A 27,625-nucleotide genomic window follows, 5' to 3' on the forward strand; every position below is an offset into this window, starting at 1 on the left:
ACAGACTAATTAATGTTTTAGAGATGACAGACTGAAAATTCCTATTTTCATCTCATCCACAAATAAAAGGGTAATCAATAAAAAAGGAAATTTTAATGGGGGAAGTAAGTACTTCTCTACACAGTTCACAATTACCCTGTAAATTCAATTTTCTTCAGTCCTTCTAAATCTCTGCCTTTTCCTGGAAATAGCCAGAGATATAACAGATTTAAAAACAAAACAAAATCAGGTAAGCAACAACAGAAATATCAATATTTCCATATGAGGGCGCACACAGCTACACTTCTATTTCTTCATGGTCAGTCTGGGGGATAGTTTGATGCAGACGTTCCTATTTTATGGGTGTCTTTCATCTTATTTCGGAGCAGTTACAAGAACGGGGGAAAGACTTGACTAGTTTACGAATGCAATTCCCTTTTGAATTTCCTGCTTACTCCCTGTAAGTATAGGAATGATAAGACAACCCCCTAACCCATACCAGAGACTAGGACTAGTGCTGGTGCATGAATGGCTTCTTGCTTCAGCCTGCTCACAGGAGCAACAGTTCAACAGCCCCAGATGCCAAGAGCCAGCAAGAACTGTATTGGAGCATTCATCAACTGGAGGATTAGAATGACTTCTCAGAAGCGTGCACTTTTAATAATAGATAGATAATAGAAAGAAACTGGCTTAATAAACAAACAAGAGCCACATGTAAATGCTTAACTATAAATTGTCAGGTTTCTGGTAATACCAGATTTGCAAGGCTCCTGACACAGATCTCAGCATTGGAAAGGTGATCTTGAGAGACTGCCCAGGTCTGCTTTAAAAAAATATCTTTCAAAAGATACATGATTTGACAGAACCTGTACTGACTGGACAGATAATTCAGTAATTCATCTTCATATAGAGCAATCTGAATATGTATTTCTAAATGTTTCCCAGTGATAGACAAGCATTGTAATACCCATTTTAAAGATGAGGAAGCTAAGTTATAAACAGATATTAAACATATTCTCCAAGATCAGAGAGCAGGTCAGAGCCATAAGAGTATTTGTGTATACATCTGAATTCTCTAACCATTTGACCGTGTCCCTTGACAAGACAGAAAATATATAAAAATGTTGTTCTGTTGACATTACAAATAAGTCCAGGAAATTTGGCTTAATTAATCTGTTACTTGAAAAAAAAGCTTAGGCAATATGGATAGGATGATAACAGAACTGATGACAACTGCTAAGACAACTAGACGGAACTGTAAGTAAAAGTCTCTTTAAAGCATATTGTATCTTATACCCTTAGTCCTAGTTCTCTGCATAGCAAAGCACAGACTTGTCCTTTGCTATTGCATGAATGTATTCTACAACCAAGAGTTTATTATCTTGCATGTTATGCGCACCATATACAAAAGGGTCGGTTGTGTGAGTACTGTGCTTTTTTAAAGCAATTTTATTCACATGCAAAGCAGCAAAGTTGCCAAATCTAAATGGGAAACGTTATGTTACCTAGCTTGAAATGCGTAAGCTGCTAAGGTCTACAAAATCTACACTGGAGCTGAATGCTGCTTTCTGTGCCTATTAATTCACACCTTGAACAGTTTGGTGATGTGAAGTAGACTGTGTACTGCTGCGGTCCAAAGGGTTCTCTCTTTCTGCAAATGCTGCCCAATGCACAGTGCAATTTTTCAAGACAACAAAAATGTTCACCGGATTGAACTAGAAACAAGAATTAATTTTTGCCTAAAAAGGGAAAAATGTGCCAAAAGGCAAAAGCTGATGAATAGCATGTTCATCTTTTTCAATGTCTGTGTTAATGATTGTTTTTTTTGGGTTGGCGGTGAAAAAAAAAATCCCACGATCTGGAACTGATAATGGCATATTTTCATTACCCCCCACCCCCTACTTCTGGGGCTCTCTGCAATATTTAGATTTGATTTGAAGCATCTGATCAAATACTCATTCTGGGAAATGAAATTCTACATCTATGTTACTGGAAAGTGAGAAAAACAATCAATTCCAAATGACACAATGACATGACTTTCACTAGAAGGAAGACCCTAGATTTATTTTTTTTCATGATGGTTGAAAAACTATAAACAAAATCCTAATTAGCACAGCATTAACAGCCACAGTCCCAAGCATCTCATACATCTATTTTAATACATCCCATAGGTAACAAAAATGGGAACAATGCCAAAGAAAAAAATCAGAGAAAGTTTGTATCTGCTGGCACAGAGAGATATCTGAGCAGTGATGTGTTGGAACTAGACAACATATTTCTGTCGCAAAATAAAAGTGCAACCATCTATTCTCTGTCTCTAGTCCCAGTGGTCTTAAGCAATTACCATTATCTAAAAAAATTGCAAATTAGACTGCAATTAGTGTTGATTGTGGCAGCAGTGTTCTTTTAGTGAACAAATAGATCAAAAAGTTATTAATTGAATTCAAGACCATAAAACTGCAAGGTTTTACAACCTCATTCCAATTATTCACTTTTATTCACTGCAGGCTTTAAAGTCATCTTTAAGTCAATTTCTCTTTGCCTTTGCTGGAAAGCAGGTCACAAGCACGTAGGGACAAATATGTAACCAAAAACTCCTGACACTTCACATGCTTTTGATCATACCTCCAACTGAAAGGAAGCCATAATCACACATGAGCCACCTGCACTGTGTGATAACAGCTGAAAAGGCATAAACAATTGGAATGTCCGTTCCATATCATACTCATCTCTTTTACTTAACTATGATAAGTCACAACCCTGTTTATGAAACTGCCTGCAATTCCTGTAAGTAACCAGCCCCATAATGCAGAGTACCTTGGACCTTTGGAAAGAGAAGGGTTTCAAACAAACGTGGAGGACTTCCTTTTATGACAACCCAGGAAATCTCACCATTAGCAAAAAAATAAAATAAAATAAAAAATCCACAAATAGGAAAAGTTGCAAGGGAATGGCACACAAAAATCTACTTCCAGATGCCTCACTTCCTGGATAAAATCATTTGTGCTATTGCTCTGACAAAATATTATTGTGCCAGCTGACTTCATTTACTTAAGCAGAGATGTATTCGTTATGATCACACCCCATATATAGTATAAAGAATGCTTGCCTCCCAGTGACAGAATTATAAGAAGCTTTTTTTTTCCCCAATGTCATTTATATTTTATTGATGCTAACAGGTTATTATCTTTTGAAGCTCAACTGTACATCATGCAAGAGCTGTGCAAATAAAGTTGAATCATTTTTTAGTAGGTTGAATCGTTTTTTATAAAAGGCTTTTTATAAAACATCCCAACATGAAAATGACTTCTTAGATAAAATGTAGCTACATGCATGTTTTCAATTTCCAAATTGGACAAAAATCAGATTTAATTTCCAAAAAGTATTCTCCTCCTACATACAACATGGATTAAATGATTCTGTTAGGAAAGATAAATAAGAGAATTGCTGGGTATATACACAGGGTGCTTGTTTGGGGGAAACAAGTTCTGTATGCATAGGAATATACATTTTGAATTTCTGCACAAGTGCACATGTGAATATCATTAACAAAGGACAGTAACATGAACTTTTCTTTTGATACCTTTTTCCTTTGAAAAACAATGTGTGCTGCACATGTAGCACAACTGTCCAAGGTAAATCATGGGTCTCTGCTCCAGGTATAGAGAAAGCAGCACTCATATCTACAAAGTGAAATACCATCTCTTGGATGGGAAACTAGATCTGAGACGATTAAGAGAACAGCCTGAGTGGCAGAGAAAGATATTGTCCAAAACCTTTTTTTTTTTTTTTTTTTTTTTTTAATTATCATGATAAATTACTGTGGCACTTTCTAACCACATCATATATAAAAGAAATACAATTTTCCAGTATTACAGTTCCTTCATTCTCAAAGATGAGAACAGGTCTATTTTCTTGAGTTAGAATTCAAAGAGCCAGATTATCAACTGGTATCAAATGCTGATTATACTATTTACAGAAATTACTGTTACCTGTCCCATAACTTACAATTGGATATTTCTCCATACTCACCATTTCTGTCAATGGCAAAAGGAACATCTGTCGTGACAATTTCATAATTGCATATCTGGCTATACTGTGGAGAACAGTCCTCGTCCATAGCTTCTACCTGCAGTATGCTATCATAGATCTTTCCCTCCGTCACAGTGGCCTTATACACACTCTCCTTGAAAGCTGGTGAAAACTCATTGACATCCTTCACCTGGATATGGACCACTGCCCTAGAATAGGTAAATAATCAAAGAGAAAAATCAGATTAGCATGACTTTAAGTAAGAACATATTATTAACACTTTGTTTTCATAACAATTGATAAGACTAACAAGAAATATCTAGAAACCCATGTCAACATTTGCTAAAATGAAATATTCTTGAATTTCTGTTTAATTTACTCAATTTAATATCTTAACTGGCACTAGATAAAATGTGCTAGAAAGTGGAAAAAGAAGTGGATTACAGTACTATTAAAAATTCATTAAAAATGATCAGTTTGTGAACACTTCATTATTAAATAAGCCTTTCACCTTCTGCTACTTATAATTACCTAATGCCTTAATTAGCTACAATATTTGCAATTTGCCTTCTAAAGGAAAGAGTAGTGACAGTATTCATAACTGAAATGTTTCATGGCTTTTAAAGAGGCAAATTATGCACTATGACCCATGCACTGATGTAGGCCTGAGCTTCTCTGGTAAATCCCAAGACCCTCATTTACGTACAAATCTAAGGATTGGATCCTTGCTGTTGGCATCTCTCATTAAGATAATAACCATGCCACATTATCAATATGTGCATTGTGGTAAACTTTTGAGGGTCAAAAATAAGAGATCTTCTGCATTAATGTACAAACTCTAAAGGCTTTCTATTGAATGAGACTAATGCCCGGTTGGATAGGAAGAATAGAAGAGGGACAGAGAAATGAAGGGACATTCTAGATCAATGGCAAAGCCAGGAATAAATACTGGGACTCAAACAGCATAGCTTAACGTGTGGTTTACTACACAAACCAGAGAAAATATAAAAATGGCTGGTCCCAGTGGGACAGATTTCATTCTGGCCACCATTAGACTAAAATATTCCAAGTCTAACACTTTCTAGCTTGTTACTGACATGAGGGAAAAACACAATAACATTTAAAAACATGAAGCAGAAACTGTTTCTGAGACTTGATGTTTATTTGATTTTGCAGACTTCCTTCTAGATGTGTACTCTTTTAAAATACCATAAAAGAGTTTGGAATGCATAATAAAACTGATTAGTTTTCTTAATTGTCATGTATCCTGGATGAACAAAAGGAAGAACTATTACTACTAATCATTTATTTAAGTGGCTCTTAGCAAAATGAACAATCTGTGTAACAGTTATGCATCTATACGTGATTTATTTTAATCTTCAATGACAAATGGCCTAGAGCTTGGTTTCATGAATTGAAAGGGGAAAAGGGTACTGTCTTACTTAAGGTTATGAAACAAATTGGCTCCACAGTAAAAAGTGCCACCTATTAACCTTTAATACCCTCTCTTCCAGGGGATTTGAATTCCTCTGGGACTTGCTGTTCAAAAGCCGAGGTTAGAAACACACTGTGCAAAGGCAACACTGCTGTAGCTAATACACATACTAAACAATGGGCAATTTTCCCTTTTCCTACCATTTGAAATGAGATAAACTGAGAGAAACCCTATTTAAAATTTATAAATATCAATTAAAACCTAGCTTCCATGTCCTGTATGATCTGTTTGGTCAACGTATTTAATGTGAAAGCAAGAATGGAAAAATATACAAAAACTCCACTTGAACAGTGATCCTATTAAAAAGTTCAGCTGGAGCCAATGCAGAATGGGTCAAACTGCAAGAGGCAAAAAAGAAAAATATTTTCTAAAAGGAAATAGGAAAAAATAAGTGTATTAACTATTGCAATGATGAATTATTTTGGTTTGCTTTCTTTCTACCTGACTACAATACAAATTGAAAGGGCCCTTTAATCTGATCTGTACTGCAGAGCGAACGCATAACAAACAAACAAAAAACAAGTCATTTTCACCCACTTGTGAGATTTCTTCCAGTTTGTTCCACTTGGTCCTGATCCACAGTCATAGGCCTGTATGATGAATGTATATTCCTTCTGCAGTTCACAGTCAATAGAACTTTTTGCTCGAAGACGACCTTCTCCAGATGTCTTGTTTAGCACAACAGCCTCAAAGGGCATTTCTTGTCCATGGATTTTAAAAGCACAGATCTCACCTGTGAGAAATAAGATAAATAAGATAACAGATATATTAAAGTATTGTAATATACGTATAAAAATAATATAAAACAATCACAACAATGATAATCTTATGCATTAGAGTGACAGTGGAGATATTAGTATTCGTTTGTATTTCGTGCACTGATGGGGTAGTATAGACTCAGGTATCAGTTTATAATGTATCTAAAAGGGATGGTGGCCACATACTTGTGGACTGTTACGTGATGAGTGCAGCTCTGGTCATGTCCTTTCCTCTTCTCCTGTCATTACAAAATCGTTTCTTAAAGCCCTACAGACCATTCCCTAGATATGGCACAAAGCTAAATTTTTAGCTATGTTAAGAAGACTGTATTTACTTAAAAAAAAAAAAAAAATAGCAGAAAGAAAAATAGAGAGTATTTTAGAGGTGGTATTTTCTAACTGCTGTCACTCCTTCCTTGAGACACTTGAACTGGCAGGTGGTAGCAGATGTTCAGATTCTTGCAGTTTAGCTCCCAACAGTGAAAAAATTAATGATGCAGAACACAGGCACGTTCAAAATACATCTTGCTTTATTTACACACATATATCATCTTTGAAACAGAAGTAGTAAAAAGAACACAGAAAAGTGTCCCTTTTGGACACTGCAGTCACCCACCCACATTCACATACCCATACATGAATGCCTTTTTGTCAGCAACTCACTCTGCCTCCAAACTGCCTCCTAACATAATAGATCCATAGCTTCTCTCAGAGGAATACTATGTAACAAAACAGATGATATAGCAAGGACTAAAAAATTGATCTGGACACAAAAGACAACATTAAAAAATGATAAAATATCTCAAAGGAAAAAAAATATACAACAATTTCTGGTGATGCTTTCATTTTTTCACCCTTCATACTGATGGCAAGGGTATACATGCTGTATTCATTTTTAGCCACTCAAATCCAACTTTAAAAATGAAGCATTTCTACAAAGACCAATGTGGCTAAAATATTTTTATGACACATTAAACACATGCTTTTTTATGAGCAAGTCAGTCTCGGGACATGCATTACAGATTCAAAGCTGTCTCCCACTCATGTAATTCTTTTCCATTTATTTCCAATTTACAGTTGCAGCTTTTTGGAAATCTCATTGCCAATCATATCTGAGTCAACTGCCAAATTCTGAATAAACCCTGAGTCTGTGCCCTCTAATGCAAGCCTAACTCCTTTCTCTCTTTTTGTATTAGAGCATTTTTTTTTGGTTTTGGAGAAGAGGCTGTCCAGTTACGTTATAAAATTGCTGGAGTTCATAATTCCCATTACACCTGAGAAAGAAAAAAATGGGACAGACATGTGTGAGCTTGTGTTTTTTGGGGCACAGAGGTTGGGGGTGGGAATTAGGCATATCTGAAGTATGAATACAGGCCTTAAGTATATTCCCTCAATACTACCGCACAGGTTTCCCTTGATTATGATGGGAGCTGAAGCTGTGCTCAGCTCTATACACTGACATTTAGGCAAATGAATCCCCCACTTAATACTTGTAATCAATCCTTTGACTGTCTTTACAGGATCAGCACGCAGTTGTTTTACTAATTACGAGGCATTGGGAAAACACATCAAATATTTACTTGAACATTTGCTTGCTCCAGCCCCTCACTCAAATGGCACGAAAGGGCTGTGCGGTACGTCAAGGTAGATGAAGGATGTGCTCTGTTCCAAGCTCTTTTTAGCTCATCCTCAATGAGCCCAAATATTTGAGCTATAGAGAAAAGAATGAATTTTATCCTGAGAATCAGACTCTGAAAAAGACTGAGTTTGCATCTCCATAAAAGGAAGCTTCATGATAGTTATGAACTGTTTCATAGGAAACAAAGCACTAAGAGAAGGCTGAAGTGGAGCAGTTTGTATAGTTTTTATCATGGGCACTGGTCACATTGTCACACATCTCTAAAAAAAAAATAAAAAAACCTAATTTCCATGCAACTTCAAACTGTAACATTCATCTAAAATGATAGTGTAAGATTTCAGTTTTATTTTAATACAAAAATAACAGTGTATGTGAAGTTTAACAGAAAAATTTTATTTGTTCTGTTCTGTAATAGCAGCTTTTATAATTTCTTAATAACAGTTTTCCACAGACGCACAATCCATCAACAGAAGTCCTCACTTCAGTGTTTTGTGTTTATTATTTTATTGATCCACTGCTTGATTGTAAACAATACAGCATTTGCAGACATCCAAGCCTACTGTTCTTAAACCAGAAATAGCTCCAGGCAGACCAAAAACAAATAATAATAATAATAAAAAAGTGATCTCACCCTTAGTCTAAATGTTTATCATTTTTTTCCTTTCCAAGCATAGAGGGCTGATACAAAGCAATCGGAGGACCAGGACCCTAATTAGCTCTCAGCAAATATTTTGGAAGTCTCTGTATTCCATTCCTATGCTAGATACTCCAACTTTATATATAACTCTAATTTTGTCTTTTATGCTCACATTTGCCAAAGACAAAATAATGACAGCTGCATGGATACACAGAAATATTTGTAAGCACACTACGAAAAAAAAAATCTTATACTTGAAGATTTTGGTTACAGCAACCTACTGATGTGAAAATAATAGCACATGATTTTAAAAGTGAGGTAAGAATTTTCAGAACAAGGGTTCTACTACCATTTCTAAATAAATGAGTTAATGTTGGTGAAGACTGAAAATGTATAGTAATAGCAATGATTCTAAAAAGGTGGGCCAATGAAATGACTATTGAAAATGGAAACGACAGAATTGTATCAGCTGTAACAAAGAAAATGAATGAAGTCTATCTTTACCCTATGAGACTAATGCACACAGATATATGGAACCACTGCTAGGCATTATAAATATTCTCTTTAAAATAAAACAAATACTATTTTTTATTATAAAATGGAGCCACAGGGTTTTATTTTTAAATCCAGCTGAGCTAACCTCATTCCTACCTTGATGCCTGTAAGAAATGTACCAAGCTTGTGTTATTTACTGGGTTCTTAGATACCTACTGTTAAGTATCTCGTTCAAGGATAAGGACACATGATCTGTCTTATTCAAGCTCATTATTTAAGCTGCCTTCCCCACCTGCCTTCTTTGTTGTGAATTAGAGTGCACATAGAGAAAGTATCTTCCTCACAATAGACAATGCAGGAAAAATATTAATATTAATTTCATTTGAATAGGTTTGGGAATAGGTGCATATTGGATTTGTTGATCCAAGCAGTGGTGGCAGTGAGTTGATAAATAGGTATAAGTTGATGATACCACATTCATGAAATCCTATAGCAGTTGACTCCAGGGTAAAGGGAAAGTATTTCTTCTCCCAGTGCCAAGAGTTACGTCCTGAGCGTTTTCTGTTAGTTTCCTATAAAATCTCCTGGTTGCAGGGTTTAACTTTACTAGGAGTTGCTTTATTTCAATGAACATTTTAATTTAATTCTGGACATAGTATTTTTCTCTTCATATCATTTGGACTATTAATAGCCAATCACTATAAATTTTGAAGCCTATATGATTTTGAGAGCTCTGCTAGAGATTCATAGGTTATTACCAAAGAAATATTAATCATATAATCATTTCTTCTGTAACAATTATACTAGGCTGAAAAAGCTATTGGCAGTTTATCATTACTGAAATATAACCAACAAATTCTTGCAGCATTTAGAAATTCTTAATGATAATGTTTCCTATTCAGCAACATTCACGTAACAGATTTAATAATTATAAGCCTTAATCAAAAAATTGTATTATGAATTACTGCCTTTTATATGAAAAACAAGACTCCTTATGCTTTCAAATAAAAAAAAAGAAAAAAGGAAAGATGTTACTCCTTTAACAACTACACAAAATTATTGATTTGAGCTCAATTTCAGAAGTTAGGAAAAAAATTGCAAATTACTTTGCCTTTCACAGCATTCTTTGCTTTTTCTTCAACTTTCATTACACCAAGAATGCAAAAGACTTGCCATCAAAAGCTGGGATCCCTGATATTTGATCATTTTGACCATTAATCTTTAAAAAGCAACAGTTGTATGTGAATCGTAATTACAAAATGTTTATGTTTCATTAACTCCAACCAGAGTTCTTTGCATGTTCTACCCTCTCTAGTGGCCTTTTGATTGCTTATGGAGTAGACTGTACATAACTGTGTTCAGGGTATGTCTGTATGTGAGTGTACACACGCATATTTGTTCCCCCCATTAACTTCCAAACCATTTGCTAATTTCAACTAAATTTTAAAAAGATGAGTTTCCCACAAGATAAGTTTCCCATAACCACTATAAAATTATGCAGCTGCACAATACAGAGATAATACAGAAGTAGTGTAAGGGTGACAAAGAGGTCACATCTCAGTAGACAGCAAACAGCCCACAGCAAGACCTTATAAAAGGCCAACAACAACAAAAAAGCTTCAGTTCTATTTTGTACTTTTTTGATAGCAATAAATCAAAAATGAGGCACAAAGCTGAAGGAAACCAGGCTCCATTAGTTCACTGCTGACAAAATGACTCATTAATATTCATATCCTGTTCTGATGTTATTACTCTCTAGACTTTTATTATATTTCTACGTGTAATTTCATCAGATGCACAAATCAGTATAGCTGATCATTTATTTAGAATTAGGGATGTGGTTTTATACATCTTAAATTAAGCATGGTCTCCCTGAAAAATCCCAAAGTGCCTAAGACTCAAACCCATATATCACACACAAATCCTCTCGCAATTTAGAAGAGGCGAATACTGTTAGAAGACACGTACCTCGAGTTTCAAAGACCAGAGACAGGAATAGGCAGTTGGTATCCATGACCAAAACATCACTGCAAGCTCTGAAGACTTGCGTACAAACAACGGTAACTGCCTTTTCCACACGTGTGACCTTCAAGAATTTTATTTAGCTACATGGCACCAACATATTGTAATAGAGGTATTTGAAAACCACCAGTAATATATCCTTTTCGTGTACAACTAAGCCCCCAAAAATTTTATAACGTGTATAAATTTGCTTATGGATATGAGTCTTCTCTTGCTATAACTAAAGATTTAAAATGACTTCATTGGACAATCATCAACAGCATGAAGTTCAACAAAGGGAAATGCCTGGTTCTGCAAGTGGGACGGAGTAATGGCAGACACAGATACAGAGTGGGAGATGTGCAGCTAGCGGACAGCAGCTCTGCAGAAAGGGATTTGGAGGCGCTGCTTACCGTAGGCATAACATGAGCCAGCAGCGTGCCCTGGTAGCCAATATGCCAGAGTGCTTTTTGGTGGGTACTAAACACAGCACAGCTGGCTGGGCAGCAGAGGTGATTTTCCTGCTATATTTAGGGTCAGTGAGGCCTCACCATGAACCTCATGGGCAGTTCTGGGCTCCACAACATCAAAAGGATGTCAAGGCTCTCGAGAGCATCCAGAGGAGGGCAGCAGAGCTGGCAGGAGGGCAGGAGGACATGTCCTGTGAGGAGAGGCTGAGGCCCCCAGGCTCCTGGCTGTAGGTGAGGAGGCCGAGGGGCGGCCTCGCTGCTCCCTCAGCTCCCTGAGGAGGGGAGGCAGAGGCAGGCCCAGAGGATGGCCCAGAACTGCCCCGGGGAGGCTGGGCTGGACCCTGGGGGAAATCCCTTGAGCAGACACCGGGACAGGACAGGCTTCCCAGAGAGGTGCTTGGTGCCCCGGGCCTGTCGGTGTTGGAGAGGCACTGGGATGGTGCCACGCTGACAGGCATCAGCTTCTGGGGAGCCCTGCGGTGGTCAGGCAGGTGGCTGGAGGGCCCCTTCCAACCAAACTGTTCTGTTCTATGGTATTTTAACTTTTCTCAATAAAATCAAAGTACTATTAATCTGAATCAAATTTGAATTTTTAACCTTTTACATGTGCTCTCTCCACGTAGAGATGCACATCTAATGTTCTTTGAGCACTGAGCATCACAGATCTGTGTCGCCAGTTGGAAGGAGATCTGCAAATAAGCGATGCACTTGGGACCACTTTTCAATTCAATGTCTGTTTTCTCAGAAATGCAACATGGATACAGTAGATGCAGTTGATGTTTTGTTGTTGTTGTGTTGTTTTGTTTTTCCAAAGTTTGGTTAGGGGTTGCTGTTTCCTTTTTGTTGTTGTTTTTGTTTTTAACCCAGCCTCCCAGGATAACAACGATATACAAGTTTCTCTGCTGGAATCCTGCGAATACCTCCTGCAGTGCACAGCTGCTGACCTTCTGAGTGTCTCAGTGCCACTGGCAGGGTTTACTGCTTTGACAAGTTTTTCTATGATAAGCTGTAGCTACTGTTTAAATAATTATGGAACACAAAAGGTTGGATTCTGAGGGAAGAATGGGGAAATAGTGCAAAATAATAGAGATGTAAAGTATCTTTAAGAATAGAAAAATTCATTATTAAGGCAGTAACTACTGTAAAATGCTTTTCCAGCTCACTGAAGTCAATCCTATTAAATGAATACTGAAATACTAAAATCCAAGAAGCTATACTGAAATCATAAGCAGAAGGAGATGATGATATCCTAATAAAATACAAAAAATATTACTTCTTCCTATCTAGTTTTACAGGCAGCAAGCTCCACAAGGCAAGAACATAAATCCACTGCTACTCTTCCTATTCTATTCCTATGGATTTCAGATTGGAAAATGGAGGAAACTGCACTTGTACTTCAGGTGATTCATCGTTGCCATAAGCCCACTCCTAACGAACCAGTCTCATTTTGCTGATGCACGGACCAATCCCTCAAGATAAAAAGACAGTTCTGCAGGTAGCATATAATCACAGCCATATCTGAGTTTCTTTCTGCCTCCATGATAATCTTCCCTGAGAACTCGCTCGAGCCAGGAAGGCACTCAGCAACAAAGCACCTGGAAAACCTACTATACAAGTGTGTTCAAAGACGCTCGTTTAAAAAGTGTAATTTTTATGGACCTGCTCTGATTATATCAAGACAACCAACCATAACGCTCTGCAGGAAATCAGACCACCATTGCATAGAGGCACAACTGTCAAGTTGTACACTCAAATCTGCACAAGAGATCCTTGATCTCCAGCTTAAGTGATGGAGAATTGATAAATGCCTATGTGAAGCCTGCAATAAACAGTCAGCTGGGTCAGAAAACATAACAAAGAGATAAAGGTTCGTACAAATAAAGATGTGCTTAATTAACTTATGATTATACAGTTCTCCAACATCTTCTACTCCAAAGCATAGAAGCATAACACATTGTTATTCATTCCTGCCACCATTCAACACATATAAAATTAGCATTCTATTACAAGCAACATCAAATATTTCTTTTCTTTTTGAAATCTGCTTGAACAGTGGAAGAAAGCAATACCAAAGCAATGCCAAAAAGTGTACTACTGCTGGCAATATATGGAGTTCCATTCCCACCTGTAAATGAAAAGCTTTTTGTTAAGCAGATGTTTTATGCTTGCAAGTATCCCGTGGATTCAGCAGTGCATTCAAGTATCACACAGACATTCAACACACAAACAGCTGTCCAGTTTAGTTAGAATGCTGTAAGGCAGAGCATGGTCTCTTTAACAGTTACACAATCGTTACTGAAAAATATTTGCCTTTCCACCTTTTAAAATACCACATTAAAATGTATTATATGAAAAATAATCCTGCAACCATACAGTTAAACCTGTACAAAGCACATTAAATAAAAGGAACTCTATCATACAGGAGTGAATGGAAGTGTAATTCTCAGTTCCCAATTGGGTCATTTTCTGAACTATTTTTTCATGTGTGTCAATGACAATCATATATACGTGTGCTGGTCATTTTCGTCTTCACACAAGCTACCTGAATTATTTGATTTGTGTTCACTTTCAGCTGCAGTGTTTGCAACTGTGATTGCAGATTTCCTGTTTCCATACCAGAAGTCTGCCACAGTGGAAACATCACTTTGCTTCAGACTGTCATCTTTCAGTAAGCACAGAAGCCCCAATGCTACCTCTGCCCTAATTCCACATCTGTGTCTGAAAGATGGATCACGAAACTATTTCACCTCTAGATTACTGAGGTCTACATTGAGAAAAACAGGAGACAACTGGCACCGTGAGGCACTGACCCGTTTCACTGTATGCATCCTTTGAAAAGGATGGACCTATTTTTATAACAGAGATGTAGAAGACTTCACACATGAGATTAAAAAGGTTATTACAATACTAGCAAAGTAGCAAATGATGTACATGTATAATGCAACTAGAATTCAAAATTAAATAAAGACCTAGAATTAGCAATGTTGGCTATTAAATTTGTACTGCTTACAGAATTCCTACAGCATGATAGGAAAACACAACAAAAATATTTCCTCAGCAGGATATATGCACCAACATGACCTGCTAGCTTCAGCTCCCTTGTGAGATATACAGAGACAAATACGAAAACTAACAGCAACATGTTACACTTGGATTAGAAAATCAGCTGTTTAGTCTATTGAGGACTCAGTGGACTGATAGAAAAGCTTATTTTTTAATTAAAGCATTTTCCCTGGGGCCCTATATCAAGGCAGACAATTTCTGAGATAAAGAAGCTTGGGAAATGTTGTATCAATTAAAATTATTATTACATATAATTTAAAATGTATTATTTGGGGGTACAGTTGGCTAATTCAAAGCACATAGTGGGTGATCAGTTCATTTTTCTGCTTATTTGTACTCAGAGACATCACTCAGCTTTAATCTGAGATTTTGTACCAGGAGCATTGAACAGACTGGGACATAACATAAGCAGTGGACTCAACCATGCCAGTCAGTGGAGAGGCAGGTATGAGGAGCCAGGGCACTCCTGCAAAAAATTCAACACCATAATTCCAAATATGCAGACAAAAACAGTAATGACTATCACTAGATTTCTTGCACTCAAAGTATACATGACCTTGTAAACACCTCATTATCTGGGAACAAAATAGGAGTCATTTCTTCACCCTCTGCCTCAAATCAGTGTCCAAATAAGCTGTTCACAGCGAACTGAAGCTCCCATGCACACACTCAGGAATGACTGAAAACGGATTGAATTCAACTGAAGGATCCTAATGGAACAATTCATGCTGCAGATACACATCAGTTTCATCTCTACATCAAAACATTCTTTGATTTATTATTGGTTTCTTCAAATCACTTACAATCTTTGTTTCTTTGGCATAATTTGCATCTCTAAGAGTTAAGACTTTTCTGGAAGTTTTGAGAAGTACGAATTCAAGTATAGAAGTAACTTTGCAGAGACAACTCTTTAAATATTTTACAATGGGAAGCCCCAATGTTTCTGTACCTGTTTTTTGATACAAGGTAGAATACATTTTGTGGCACTAGAAATTAACACAGTTCTCACAGTTACAGGTGATTTTTTGAAAAATCTTTAACATAAAAAAAAAAAAAAAGAAAAGTCTTGCTGAGAGAATAGATCATCTTTCTACTAAATCTGTATTCCATCCCCAGTTTCATTTTGGAAAGTAAAGACCAAAGCTTATTTTTTATGCTTTAGGATCTACGACTGAACTTTCATTGCAATTTAATGTTTAATTTCAAATTAATGGAATGAAGGATGCAACTATTAAAACCCAACATGTGCAATATAAAGCAATAAAGATGTAATGCCATGAACATTGCACAAGAATATATCATTTCAGCAATTTAAATAGTTAGATAGTCTCTATCTAACTGCTGCTCAATAAGTAAAGAAACAAATTGTATTTGCAGTTTCTGAAGTAAATTATAATTTAAATTTGAGTACTTCTGACAGGAAATTCAAACAAAATATTTTATCAAGATGTGAAGTTGATTCAAAGCCATTTTTATGGTTCAGATGACACTAGTGGTATTTGCACTTAAACCACCACAATTGGACAAACAGAATCTGCATGGCTGATGCAGTACTACATTGTGAAAGCTTAGCCAACTGCTTGCTCTAGCCCTGGGTAGCATATGCTGTGTTGACACAGCTTTTGGAATAGCATTTAGAGACTTGGATTTTGGGGTGACAGAAGGTTTTCTGGAAGGAGGGGGTTGACTAACTGTTTGTCAGGCATCTGCTGAAAGCAGCTGCTCTGTTACCTCTGTTATTTACCAAACAGCTGCAGAGGAAGTTGCACACCAAAGCTTTCTGGAGTAGAGTACCGTTTCTATGTGCTGCTGAAGAGGGCTCCCTGAGGAGGACAAGAGCGGCTGTACTTGTATTTCATCAGCTGAAGGCAAGCCAATGCTCCCTAGGCCACCTCAGTCCTTTGTCCTTAAGGATCAGCAAGCATCACTGTGTTTTCAGCTTCTCAGAGTTCAAAAAAAGGGACAGCCATCACAATCGGCTTTTAAGTAAGATGAAGCTGGAGAGAAGATTTTTCCTTGTCTTTCTGTGTGGGAAAACACAGACTACAGGGCAATGGCTTATGAGATTACTTAGTATATTTAATGTTCATGAACAGATACTTCTGAATCAAGGTAAAAGAAACATTAAGAAACTGAAGAGATCAGACAGCTAAATGAGGACCTCAATATTGTATACTAAGTATTACTCTTCCCTGCCCTGCCACCCCACAAAAACAGTATACAAGATCAGGAAGTATCACTCAGCAATAACTATACCTATTAAAATCATGTTTTAAATAAAGCTATATATCTTGAATTACACAGGCTACAGTCTTAGTTATAGTATATTGCATAAAGTGCCCTGTACAATAACTTGAAATACTCTTCAAATACCGTTTTTTATGGAAATTTTGAATTTAGTTAAATGTTAGATTAAGTGAACCCTCCCTCATATGTATACCCAGTAATTCTCTAACATGTAACTAGTCTGATCTGACAGTTGGGTTCTTTTTCTGAGCCACGAAAATACCTCTGTATTTGAAATTTCTGATGTCACTTAAAAACTGGTATTTTCACTTTAGGAATATGTGCAAAGTTGTCTTCTAGAAAGGATTAATGATGGCAGTGGTATCTGTACTTGACTGTTTTGTTTACTCAAAAGTCCTATCTGCTTGCTCTCCCAACACAAATAGATGTTTACAGTTCCTTCTCCTATCAACCCCACAGCACATAACCAAAATTGAGTGAACTGGATCATAGTCCTTGCACATAATTAACTGACTCGCTTACCAGAAGCCTGATTTTCTGGATACACTGAGTAAATGCTGATACTCCGGACTTCATGGGAACTGCAGCTGGCTGCAGAGCCTAAAGACCAAACCATTTGTCATAGCTGTACTTGTGCAAAATAATATGACTGCCCTTAAAAGTATAAGGGCACGGTCTGAAAGCAGTGGGATCAAACAATTGTCAGCAAGAGCCTTAGGAACATTTACTCCCAGTAAATCTAGGAATGCAAGTGTTATAAAGCATTTTGCCTCTGTAACACTGGGCTGAGTTAATAGATATAAAAGAATACAATTTGTTTGCAAACTGAGTACTTAAGAAAGTAACAGAACAGAAAAAGACAAACCATGCACTTCTTAAAGGACTCAAAGTTGTTGTTCCCTTAGGACAAAGTTCTGTTTGCAATTAAGCATTTTTAGCAAAATAGGGACTAAGGCAGTTCTCTCACAGGTTAAACTGCTATTCCTGTAAGACATCTGTACCTGGTCTCACTCCCCCAGTGACCTCTGTCCCTCAAGAGCCTCTCCAAGGTCCTTCTACCAACATGAAGAGACTGAGAAATCAAGATAAAAAATTACAACATGGTCAGATACCTTACAGCAAAGAAAGAAACCTAGAAATTAAGTAATACAAGGAAACAGCCATACTAGTGCCAAGGCTTCTGTCTAGAGGACAGAGATGCATACACAGGGGCCACCTGCACAAAGCCTAGCAAACACCTGGGAACAACTTGGATTCAGGACCAAAAATTGCCCACTTGCACACCCACGCTGTTTTATGGGGTTCTGGGCATGGCCCTGTCCTGCGGACAAGGAGCCCAGAGAAGGGTGTCTCTCTCTCTCAAGCAGGTAAATTTCATCTCAGTGAAGCTCTTTACGTATTCCAAAATGCAGTAACAGTAATGTTGTGGTAAAGGAAAAGTAACCAGCCTCAACTGGCAAAAGAACCAACTACAACCTTCATCATCCTCTCAGTGTCCTTACATAAATAGAACATTGACTGTCCAAATTACTTATTACCCAGATACTATGATAGCTCACTTAGCAGATCATGACGACTTAAGCAGTCATTTGTAAGGAGATATGTAGTCAAGTAACCTTGCAGAAGTTGGAATATTGTAGGACTGATAAATGAGATGATAATTAAAGGAAAGTTATTGAAGCACTCATCATTTTTGACAAGCTGTGATTTTCAAATTATCAAGTATGTCAACTTTTCCATCTATAAACCATATTCTGTAAATTGTGCAAAAAGCTTCCCAGCTGTGGCACTGGTACAAGGTTGTATGACAGTATCTCAAAGCAATCCATTTTTGACACATCTCAGGTAATGCAGCAGCTCCATCTCCTCTTCACTAGAATTGTGGGGAAGTCTCAAAAGAGTGTGTGTGTGTGTGCATGGCAGAGAGGATGGGGAAACTACCAGTAATTAAAAAAACCCACTACCATTAAAAAAAATCCTAGCTCAAAACCAGATGAACCAGTAGTAGCTGCTCATCAACATCAGGTAGGTCACTGACACAGAGGAATAACTAAAATAGTAATTAAATATGTTCCAGGTTTAGTAGGTCTTTTGAAAGAATTTCTTATGGTGTACTTCTCATAGTGGAATAAACATGTAGTTACCCCCTATACCACCCTCCTTTTTTTATGGGGGCACATGGTGAAGGGATAAGAGTTTTTTCCTTGAAAACTCAACTTCAGAATTTTATTTAAATCAAAATATGTTGTTGCTTGTACAACTCTCAGCTTCACATCCAGGTACAGGGCAATCTGGTAACAGAACTAAAAATTGCTTTTTTGGTTTTGATGATAAATATCGCACTTATATTGGTTTATTCATATTTTGCCCCCCAACCTCAGAAAGCTGTTCTCTATTTTTATAGCTGTAAAAGGAAGAAATAAGCACAATAAACCCCAGTAACAGGTGCAAGTGATGCATTTTGAGTGAAAATCTCAGAGTATTAATACCTTAATAGTACATATTCATAGTAAGATAACAAAACTCTGCAAGAATCTTGCTGTGTAAATTCACTGGAGACCTAAAATCAAAGATGATTAAAGTTACTTTTTATCACTAATCAATCAGTAGTATGTTGACCTGTAAGTCAAAGACAAACTCACATGAATAAAACCGTCCTGTTGGCCATAACAGAGGCATATACAGATATTTTTACACAGTAATCACGCTTTCTCTTCCTGAAGAGGAGGAGAGGCTATCCTCTTAGCTTGAAAATAAAAGTAAAATGCCTTCATAGAAAATACAATATTAATATAGAACCACAGCATTACATTGATATGGGCTTGGAAAAGATCTTTGACAGACGGGGCTATTTGTGAAGGAACAAGACATCACATTTGCTTTTTACTTTTGGTTGATGACGTAAAATACAGCTCCCCTGACTGCCCCCACCCCCAGGAGAAGTGAAGAAAACCACCATTCATTATTACATAAATTCTTAATTTTCCAGAGATGATGGTAAAGTTCGTGAGCTCCATGAAGTCAATGGCAGTCAGCCTACGTTTTACTACAAGACTGCAAACATTTATTTGCAATCATCCTCATGGTTGGTTTCTGCTACTGAGTGGCACTGTTGGTAGAAAAACAAACAAGGCTTACAGCAGAGACATCAGTGCTGGCAACAACTATTCTGAAGATACTCCATGTAATTTCAACTCAGCCTGGTTTCATGGTGACTTAAAAAAAAAAACAAAAATTCAGAGTGGTTTTCTGGGTTCTCTACTAAAAATGCTACTAGTGCTGGAGAAACAGACATTTTAAATTATTAGAATGAGTTCCTTCCTCAATCTGTTTTAAAAGCATTCTGTCTACGTGGAATTGCATCAGAAAGAATAGTTCTGCACAAGACAGAACAAGAAACAAAATAATGATGAAAGAAAACCTTCCAAAGAAATACCTGAGGGGTCTTTGAATGAACACTGAATAGGTTATCAGTGAGATTCCTGCTTCCAGCCAGGGTTAGTGAAATTGTAACTCCCAGGCTGAGATCTAAAACCAAGATGACAGTGAATTGTTAAAAAATCCCTGCCCTAAGAACAGAGGAAAGGACAAGAAGCACCAGAAAATGCAGCATAGTGTCAAAAGACAGACCTACTATGAATAGTGATCAGAAGGATTATTATTCCCCAAGACAGGTTCAACAGTTAGGCACAGTCAGGTTCAACTCAGGCAAACGACTGTGAGGGGCTGGCAGCAAACAGTGATTGACTCAGTTTGCAAAACCCTTCTGGAAATAAAGAAACCAATAGTTTATCGTATTGGTCCTACCTCACATAGGGTAAATACCAGAATGTAGTGCTGGTAAAGAGACTTGGGAAGCATCTTTAGTGAAGAAATTAGGGAACAAATACACACGCAACTTACCCCTGAGCATCATACCATTCTTAATAAAAAAAAAAATGTATATATAACAAGAAAATAATTCTGTACATGTCATGATTTTTTCAATTCAGAGAGATGTTTTTGGAACTAAAAGTTCCATAATTTTATATCTATACTTACACACATTTTAATAGCGTTATAAAACCCCAAAGGTGTGGGGAGAAGATTTATTCATTTTGAATACAATACGGCCATGTATGACCAATCCTATGAAAGGATTACCTGAGGCATTGCAAGAGAAATGAGATCCAGGTATGCTGCGGGGCCTATTCAGGCTAGGGAATCTGCACTCCCTCAAACTCTGTGGATATGCACTCTCCTACCTCATGGGCATCACAAAGAACCTCTTGCTATGAGATGCTCAGAACACCATTCAAAAATATTGAAGGCAAAGTATTGTGCAAAAATTACAGACATCAGCAACTAGCCTGAAAAAATATTTAAGGAGAGCAACTCTGCTCACAGATTAGTAATCCACATTTTAAACTTCAGAACACAAAACTTTACTTTTTACATGCTAAATTAAGCATATTTAAAACGGAAATTGCTGAGCTGCAATAAACACCAGAGCCACATCTCCAGTTTTACAATGCGATTATTCATGCAATGGCTTTCTTTTAAAATACTTTTAAAGAGGCACCTAGGCTGGTCATAAAAATCTATGTGTTACAGCCACAGTATTTCTTAAACAGTAATTCCCTTTAATGTTTAAACTTGCGATGTCAACAGGATGATTAAAAATGAAACAGATTTTGTTGCCCATGTCAATTCAGACAAGTTCCCATTATTTGAAATCTCTGTAAAAGAGATTTTCTAGACACTCTTTTGTTTTGTTCACAACTTTATTGTTTGGTCCCTGAGTTTCCATTGTGACCTCTACTGTGATCTCTTTTCCAAAAACATCATCACAATTGGATCAAAGTCACACTGGCACATAAACTCTGTTAACAGCAGACCTGCACTCCCTGTCCCCACTCCCACGGTTATTACAGAACATGCTATGTTACAGCATTTTATTGTAAAATGTCTGCAGAAAGAGCATTCTCTAACATGTAAAAGCAGGAAGCCTGAACTAATCACCAAGTCTGTACACATCGTTACCTTTTTTTAGGACTCTCATAAAAGCATATGTTGTCAAATGGGTAGTCTGGGAGCACATGAAAGACCATTCTTTCTTCCAGTGGAGAAGAAAGATACCAATCATACAGGCGTATTATTCTCTCATTTGGGTAATAGGACAATCTCAGTGGCCTGTCAACTTCATTCCCCACTAGCAAGTGAAATGTTAATAAGGTATTCCCATTACTTCATAAAAGGTTTCACAAAAGGACAATCACCATCACCACCCATCTAAAAAAGAAAAAAAAAAAGAAAGTGCTCTTAAAATAAAATGGGATTAGAAAAATATGTTAAAAACACAGGGTAGTGAGAAACTAAACATTCCCACTACACCTATTCAGTCTCAGATTTTTTGTATGATAGATTACTGAATCTCACCTCAATTTTATTATTTTTTGTAGTTCTTTTGATATGTTTTTTGATTTGCCAGTTCATTTCTCTCTGCTCCAGCTACTCAGTTTTCTGCATCTTCCATTCCTTTGTCTGATGTTAGGCAAATGATCAAAAGACTGACAACAAGTAAAAGAACTGGAGTGGCTGATCATACACAGTGCATTACATCTAATTATTTCATGCAGTTTGCATAAAATTGTCAAGTTCTTCTTCAATTTGCAACCTTGCTTTCTTCCCACAACGGTTTTTATGATACCTAATTTGAAAAGAGTAAAAACAAATAATGGGGTGATGTAGTTCAACTGGGGATTTAGTTGCCTCTTTCGGAGAGCATGACTTCGTACAGTATTTCATATTCCATCCAGTGTTCTAGCTGAATTGAATAGAAACAAAGTCTCCCCTACCAAAATTACTGAATCAAATTACAGTGGTATTCACTTGCTTACTCCAAAATGGTATTATTCTCTGACAGCATTAACTTAGTAGCTGGACCTCACCATTAGGTTTCAATCTGCTCTAGCTAACAAAAGTTAAGGGTGTTAATAAAGAAGCAAAAGTGGGTGAAAAACACATGGGATATAAATCAGTCACAGATGAAAGACTCAGACTACTCATTTTCTTCTTCAACAAGTCTCTCCTGCTTAGAATATGAAGTCAAGTGCTTTATGGTTGAAAATGAAAAAGCTAGCTGTTTTTTAACTCCTAAAAAAGGGGAGGGGGGGGGGGGGGGGGGGAAGGAAATATGAATGTAGTAGGAAAAAGGAAATTAAAGCATGCACAACATTCATAGCCAAAAAATATTATCAGGATATGAAGTTGCCAATCATAATAAAATGGCATGCTTTCTTTTAGAGCGCATTTCTGTTTCTTTTTCTCCACTTTTTTTTTTTTTTCTTAAACACTTGCTTTGAATTTGTTTTGAAAAAGAATGAAAATTGTTCACATACAACTGCCCACTGCTAAACTTCATATGATGGAAGAACTTGATCTTGATACATCTGCTTTGAGCTACCTTCCACTCTCTGGGCACTATGAGGCTAGAGAGCTGTTGAATACAGAAATATTCCCTCTTAGATTTTCAGACAGTTATTACTATGATGCATTCTATGGACTAAGAAAATTGCTTCATAGGAGCTTCTATCAGCCTAGCTTTTTAGCCTAAAAATAGGTCCTAGATTTGGAACATCACTGAAAAATTAGTATTATGTTTATTACACATAGAAAGCTTAGACTTGTCTATATAGATATGAAGAAGACCTTTCAAGGGAAAAATCTATGTCCCTAGGAAAGATTATTCCTCTTAGGATTTCTTTTCTTTTTCTTTTTTTTTTTTTTAACCACCTTTTAGCAAACTAGTGTGGACTTAATGTGTTCTTCAATATTACCTAAGGAAGAACAAAATATATTGAGAGCTTTTCTTAAGGTAGAATACAATTACATGTATATTCTCCCAAAAAATGTTTCAATACATTGCTATAAACATAACCAAACTAGCATTAACACATCTTGTCACTCCAGCTACTCTGGACTCATTCTTCAGAATAGATTTCTGTTTATAATATTTATATCCTCATTCCCCATTAACTTTGCCAGTGAACAGTTTTCAGATTTGGATCCATTTCTCCGTACCAATTCCCCATAAAAGAATGTAAACAATATTTTGCAGATAATGAAGTGAAATATAGCAACAATGACTTAAAATTAAATGCAGCCACTGGTCAAACAGTGAATTTCATCTGAATCACTTCCATAACAACTGCCTTTTTAAACTGCTGGTTATTTGCTATTTCAGAACAGATGCTTATCTTTTCTTGTGCTTCTCCCAAGATCTTGGTCTCGCCTGCTGTGCTATGGAAATCTGTGAAGTCAAAGAAAGCTGCCTAGGAAGATAAAGTCCTTCCTAAACACCTAAAGCTTCCTTAGAATACTTATGGGATGCTGACTGGAAAGAAGGAAACAGTACAATTATAACAAAGAGATGCTTGACCCAAGAAGTCTGCAGCCATTAATATGGATCACGTAGTTCTGAGACTTTGTACAGTAGACAGTTAAAAAAGAAAAGAAGCCCAGAAAGGAAGTTTGAAAAAAATGAAATGAAACAAAAAATAATAATCCCAAACCCAATTCAGAATGAGTAGCAAAATCACACAGCAAACAAAGAACCTAGAGGAAAAACTAAAATATAAAAATCGTAAAGTGGGTGTTAAGTTATATCAGAAACCATTTCACAGCATGGGGTCGGTTTGCATATACAGATTAGGAGCAATTAAAACTGGAACAAGCATACCACAAACAGTTTCACAGATAGGGGTCCTTGAAAAAAAGGAAACAATGTTGATTGTTTCTATACCTCAGAGAAATCTTGTGTGGTTATGGTTGTACAAACTACGAAATTTCTGTCTATGCTGGGTGCTGACTGCACAGATGAAATCAATACCATGGTAACAGCCATAGTATCACAGGAACGGCTGAATAGATAAGAACGACATATAAAAGACACTGACATGTGGTCTTCCCATGCTAACATACTGGTGAGGACAGGAAAAAAATCAAAGATCACTGAAGATTAAAAGAAATGAAGAAACTGTAGCCTAATTGTAAGAATTGTGAGCTTCAGAGCATGGCTCAAAGTCTGAAGAAAATGGGCTTGCCAGGACAAGGGTACAGACTGCATCTTCAAAAAAGCACATGGCAATGAAGGTTAGGTGCAGCCTTCAGAGTTAGGCTTCAGGAGAACTGAATATTTTTCACTCCCAGCCTAAAGCAATTCTAAACTAGAAGAAGTTCATGTCTTAGAGACACTTACCAGTTTGCACTTTAGAGCATGGCACCTCCTTGATTTGATAAAGTACGCTTGAATGCAATTTGGTCAATATAAGGAAATATTTGAGTCCATGCTAGTAAACATACTCAGTTGAACTTAGCACATCTATTGTTCTCCCAATGATGGCTGCATTTTCTGGGACATACAATTGCATAGTGGTTTAATTTTTAAACATTTCTAGTTGTTTAAGACATTTACGTAAAATGGGAAGTAAAGATTGATAGAGTTCTCTGTCAAAGTAGAAGAGTTCAAAAAGAAGTATTTTTTTCAGATGAGGAGTAATTTTTACTTACTGAAATTTAAAATGCATTGTAAAACTCTGTTCTCAATTGTCCAGTTCATTAAGTTAGGGAAAAAAGGTAGTTTACAAGATTAGTACTTAACACAAAAATTCTATAATATGCTAGTTGCACATTTTTATATATACTATGTGTTACACACTTATGGGTTCTGTTCAAAAGAAAAAAAAAAAATAAGGAAGAAAAACTTCCAAAGAAGTTGTGAGAAATAAAAGTATGCAGAGAAAAGGCAAGAGAGAAAGTAAAAAAAAAAAAAGTGCATTTTGAAATGACCATGGTTTGATTTTAATTTATTACTTAATTACCTCCTCGAAAATGGAGGGGAAAAAAAAAAAAAAGGAGAGATGAAATATGCAGTGCATTAGGGGAAAACTGTCCTCAGTTTTAAAGTTACAGTTTGGAAAAAATTAGATTTTTTCCAACTCTTCGCAGTTCAGTCTGCACAATAATACATATTTTAATATGCCGCAATATTCAGCTTCAGAGGAGTATCCTTAATGGCAAGGTCTGAGGATTTTCTGGAAAAACAGATAAGAGTAGATGGAATGGAAATATAATGGAAATTCTGCTATGCCAAAATATATATGATTCAATTAGCACACATGGCCGAAACCTCAAATGAAATTAATGAATTGCAATGTCCAATATGCCTTTAAAACTAGATTTAAACTAAGTAATGATTAATGGAATAATTAATGTTCCTAGTAATTGACAGGCTCTGCTTTAGTTGCCATTAATTTGTTCATTTACATGACAAATTGTTTTTTAGTATATGGAGACTGATTCTGATATGTGGTTTTCCATTTGCCAGGGAAAGGCTAAGCAGCAGTTGTATACAGATATATGAAACCAAATTATGTTGCAAATAGGATTTGCCAGCTACTGATTTTGTTAAGAACTCTACTACACAGTTTCACTGCAATTCTTTCTTGGTGGACCGTACCTGGGAATTATTCCCTACATTTTGCAGCTGGCAGAATGGAAATTTCTTGATGTTTTGTCAGCTTGATTCATAGAATCATAGAATCATAGAATATCCTGAGTTGGAAGGGACCCTTAAGGATCATCAAGTCCAACTCTTGACACCGCACAGGTCTACCCAAAAGTTCAGACCATGTGACTAAGAGCACAGTCCAATCTCTTCTTAAATTCAGACAGGCTCGGTGCAGTGACCACTTCCCTGGGGAGCCTGTTCCAGTGTGCAACCACCCTCTCTGTGAAGAACCCCCTCCTGACGTCCAGCCTAAATTTCCCCTGCCTCAGATTAACCCCGTTCCCGCGGGTCCTGTCACTGGTGTTAATGGAGAAAAGGTCTCCTGCCTCTCGACACCCCCTTACGAGGAAGTTGTAGACTGTGATGAGGTCTCCCCTCAGCCTCCTCTTCTCCAGGCTGAACAGGCCCAGTGACCTCAGCCGTTCTTCGTACGTCTTCCCCTCCAGGCCTTTCACCATCTTCGTAGCCCTCCTCTGGATACTCTCCAACAGTTTCATGTCCTTTTTATACTGTGGTGCCCAGAACTGCACACAGTACTCGAGGTGAGGCCGCACCAGCGCAGAGTAGAGCGGGACAATCACCTCCCTTGACCTACTAGCGGTGCCGTGCTTGATGCACCCCAGGACACGGTTGGCCCTCCTGGCTGCCGGGGCACACTGCTGGCTCATATTCAACTTGCTGTCTACCACGACCCCCAGATCCCTCTCTTCTAGGCTGCTCTCCAGCGTCTCATCGCCCAGTCTGTACGTGCAGCCAGGGTTTCCCCCTCCCAGGTGCAGGACCCGGCACTTGCTCTTATTGAACTTCATGCGGTTGGTGATCGCCCAGCTCTCCCACCTGTCCAGATCCCTCTGTAAGGCCTTTACACCCTCATTCGAGTCCACAACTCCTCCAAGTTTGGTGTCATCAGCAAACTTGCTCAAAATACCTTCTATTCCTACATCCAGATCGTTTATAAAAATATTGAAAAGTACCGGCCCTAAAATGGAGCCTTGAGGGACCCCACTGGTGACCACCCACCAGTCTGACGCAGCCCCATTTACCATAACCCTTTGGGCCCTGCCCGTTAGCCAATTGCTCACCCATCAAGTTTAATATATTGAAAAAAAAATATGAAAGGAATATTTATTTTTAAAATATTTAAAATATTAAAAATGTTAAATATTTTTAAAATATTTATTTGGAAGATGAGCAGATAGAGGATCACAGTTAAATGTTTGGCTTGACTAAGACATGGATAAAACCACAAATATTTCACC

At 37.2% G+C, this 27,625-nt stretch overlaps 1 protein-coding gene across 1 annotated transcript in view; it reads right to left on the reverse strand.

Annotated features, from left to right (window-relative positions):
- The window catches only part of CLSTN2 (calsyntenin 2), a 352,105-nt gene that overhangs the window by 76,404 nt on the left and 248,076 nt on the right, over positions 1–27,625 (reverse strand). The window contains exons 3-4 of the mRNA XM_082767097.1: positions 6,044–6,239; positions 4,012–4,220 (exon numbers count right to left, since the gene is read on the reverse strand). Coding sequence (XP_082623223.1) covers positions 4,012–4,220; positions 6,044–6,239 — 405 coding nt within the window. The remainder of the gene's footprint in view (positions 1–4,011; positions 4,221–6,043; positions 6,240–27,625) is intronic.

This window comes from Aythya marila (assembly GCF_965140915.1).
Source record: "Aythya marila genome assembly, chromosome: 9".
NCBI lineage: Eukaryota > Metazoa > Chordata > Aves > Anseriformes > Anatidae > Aythya > Aythya marila.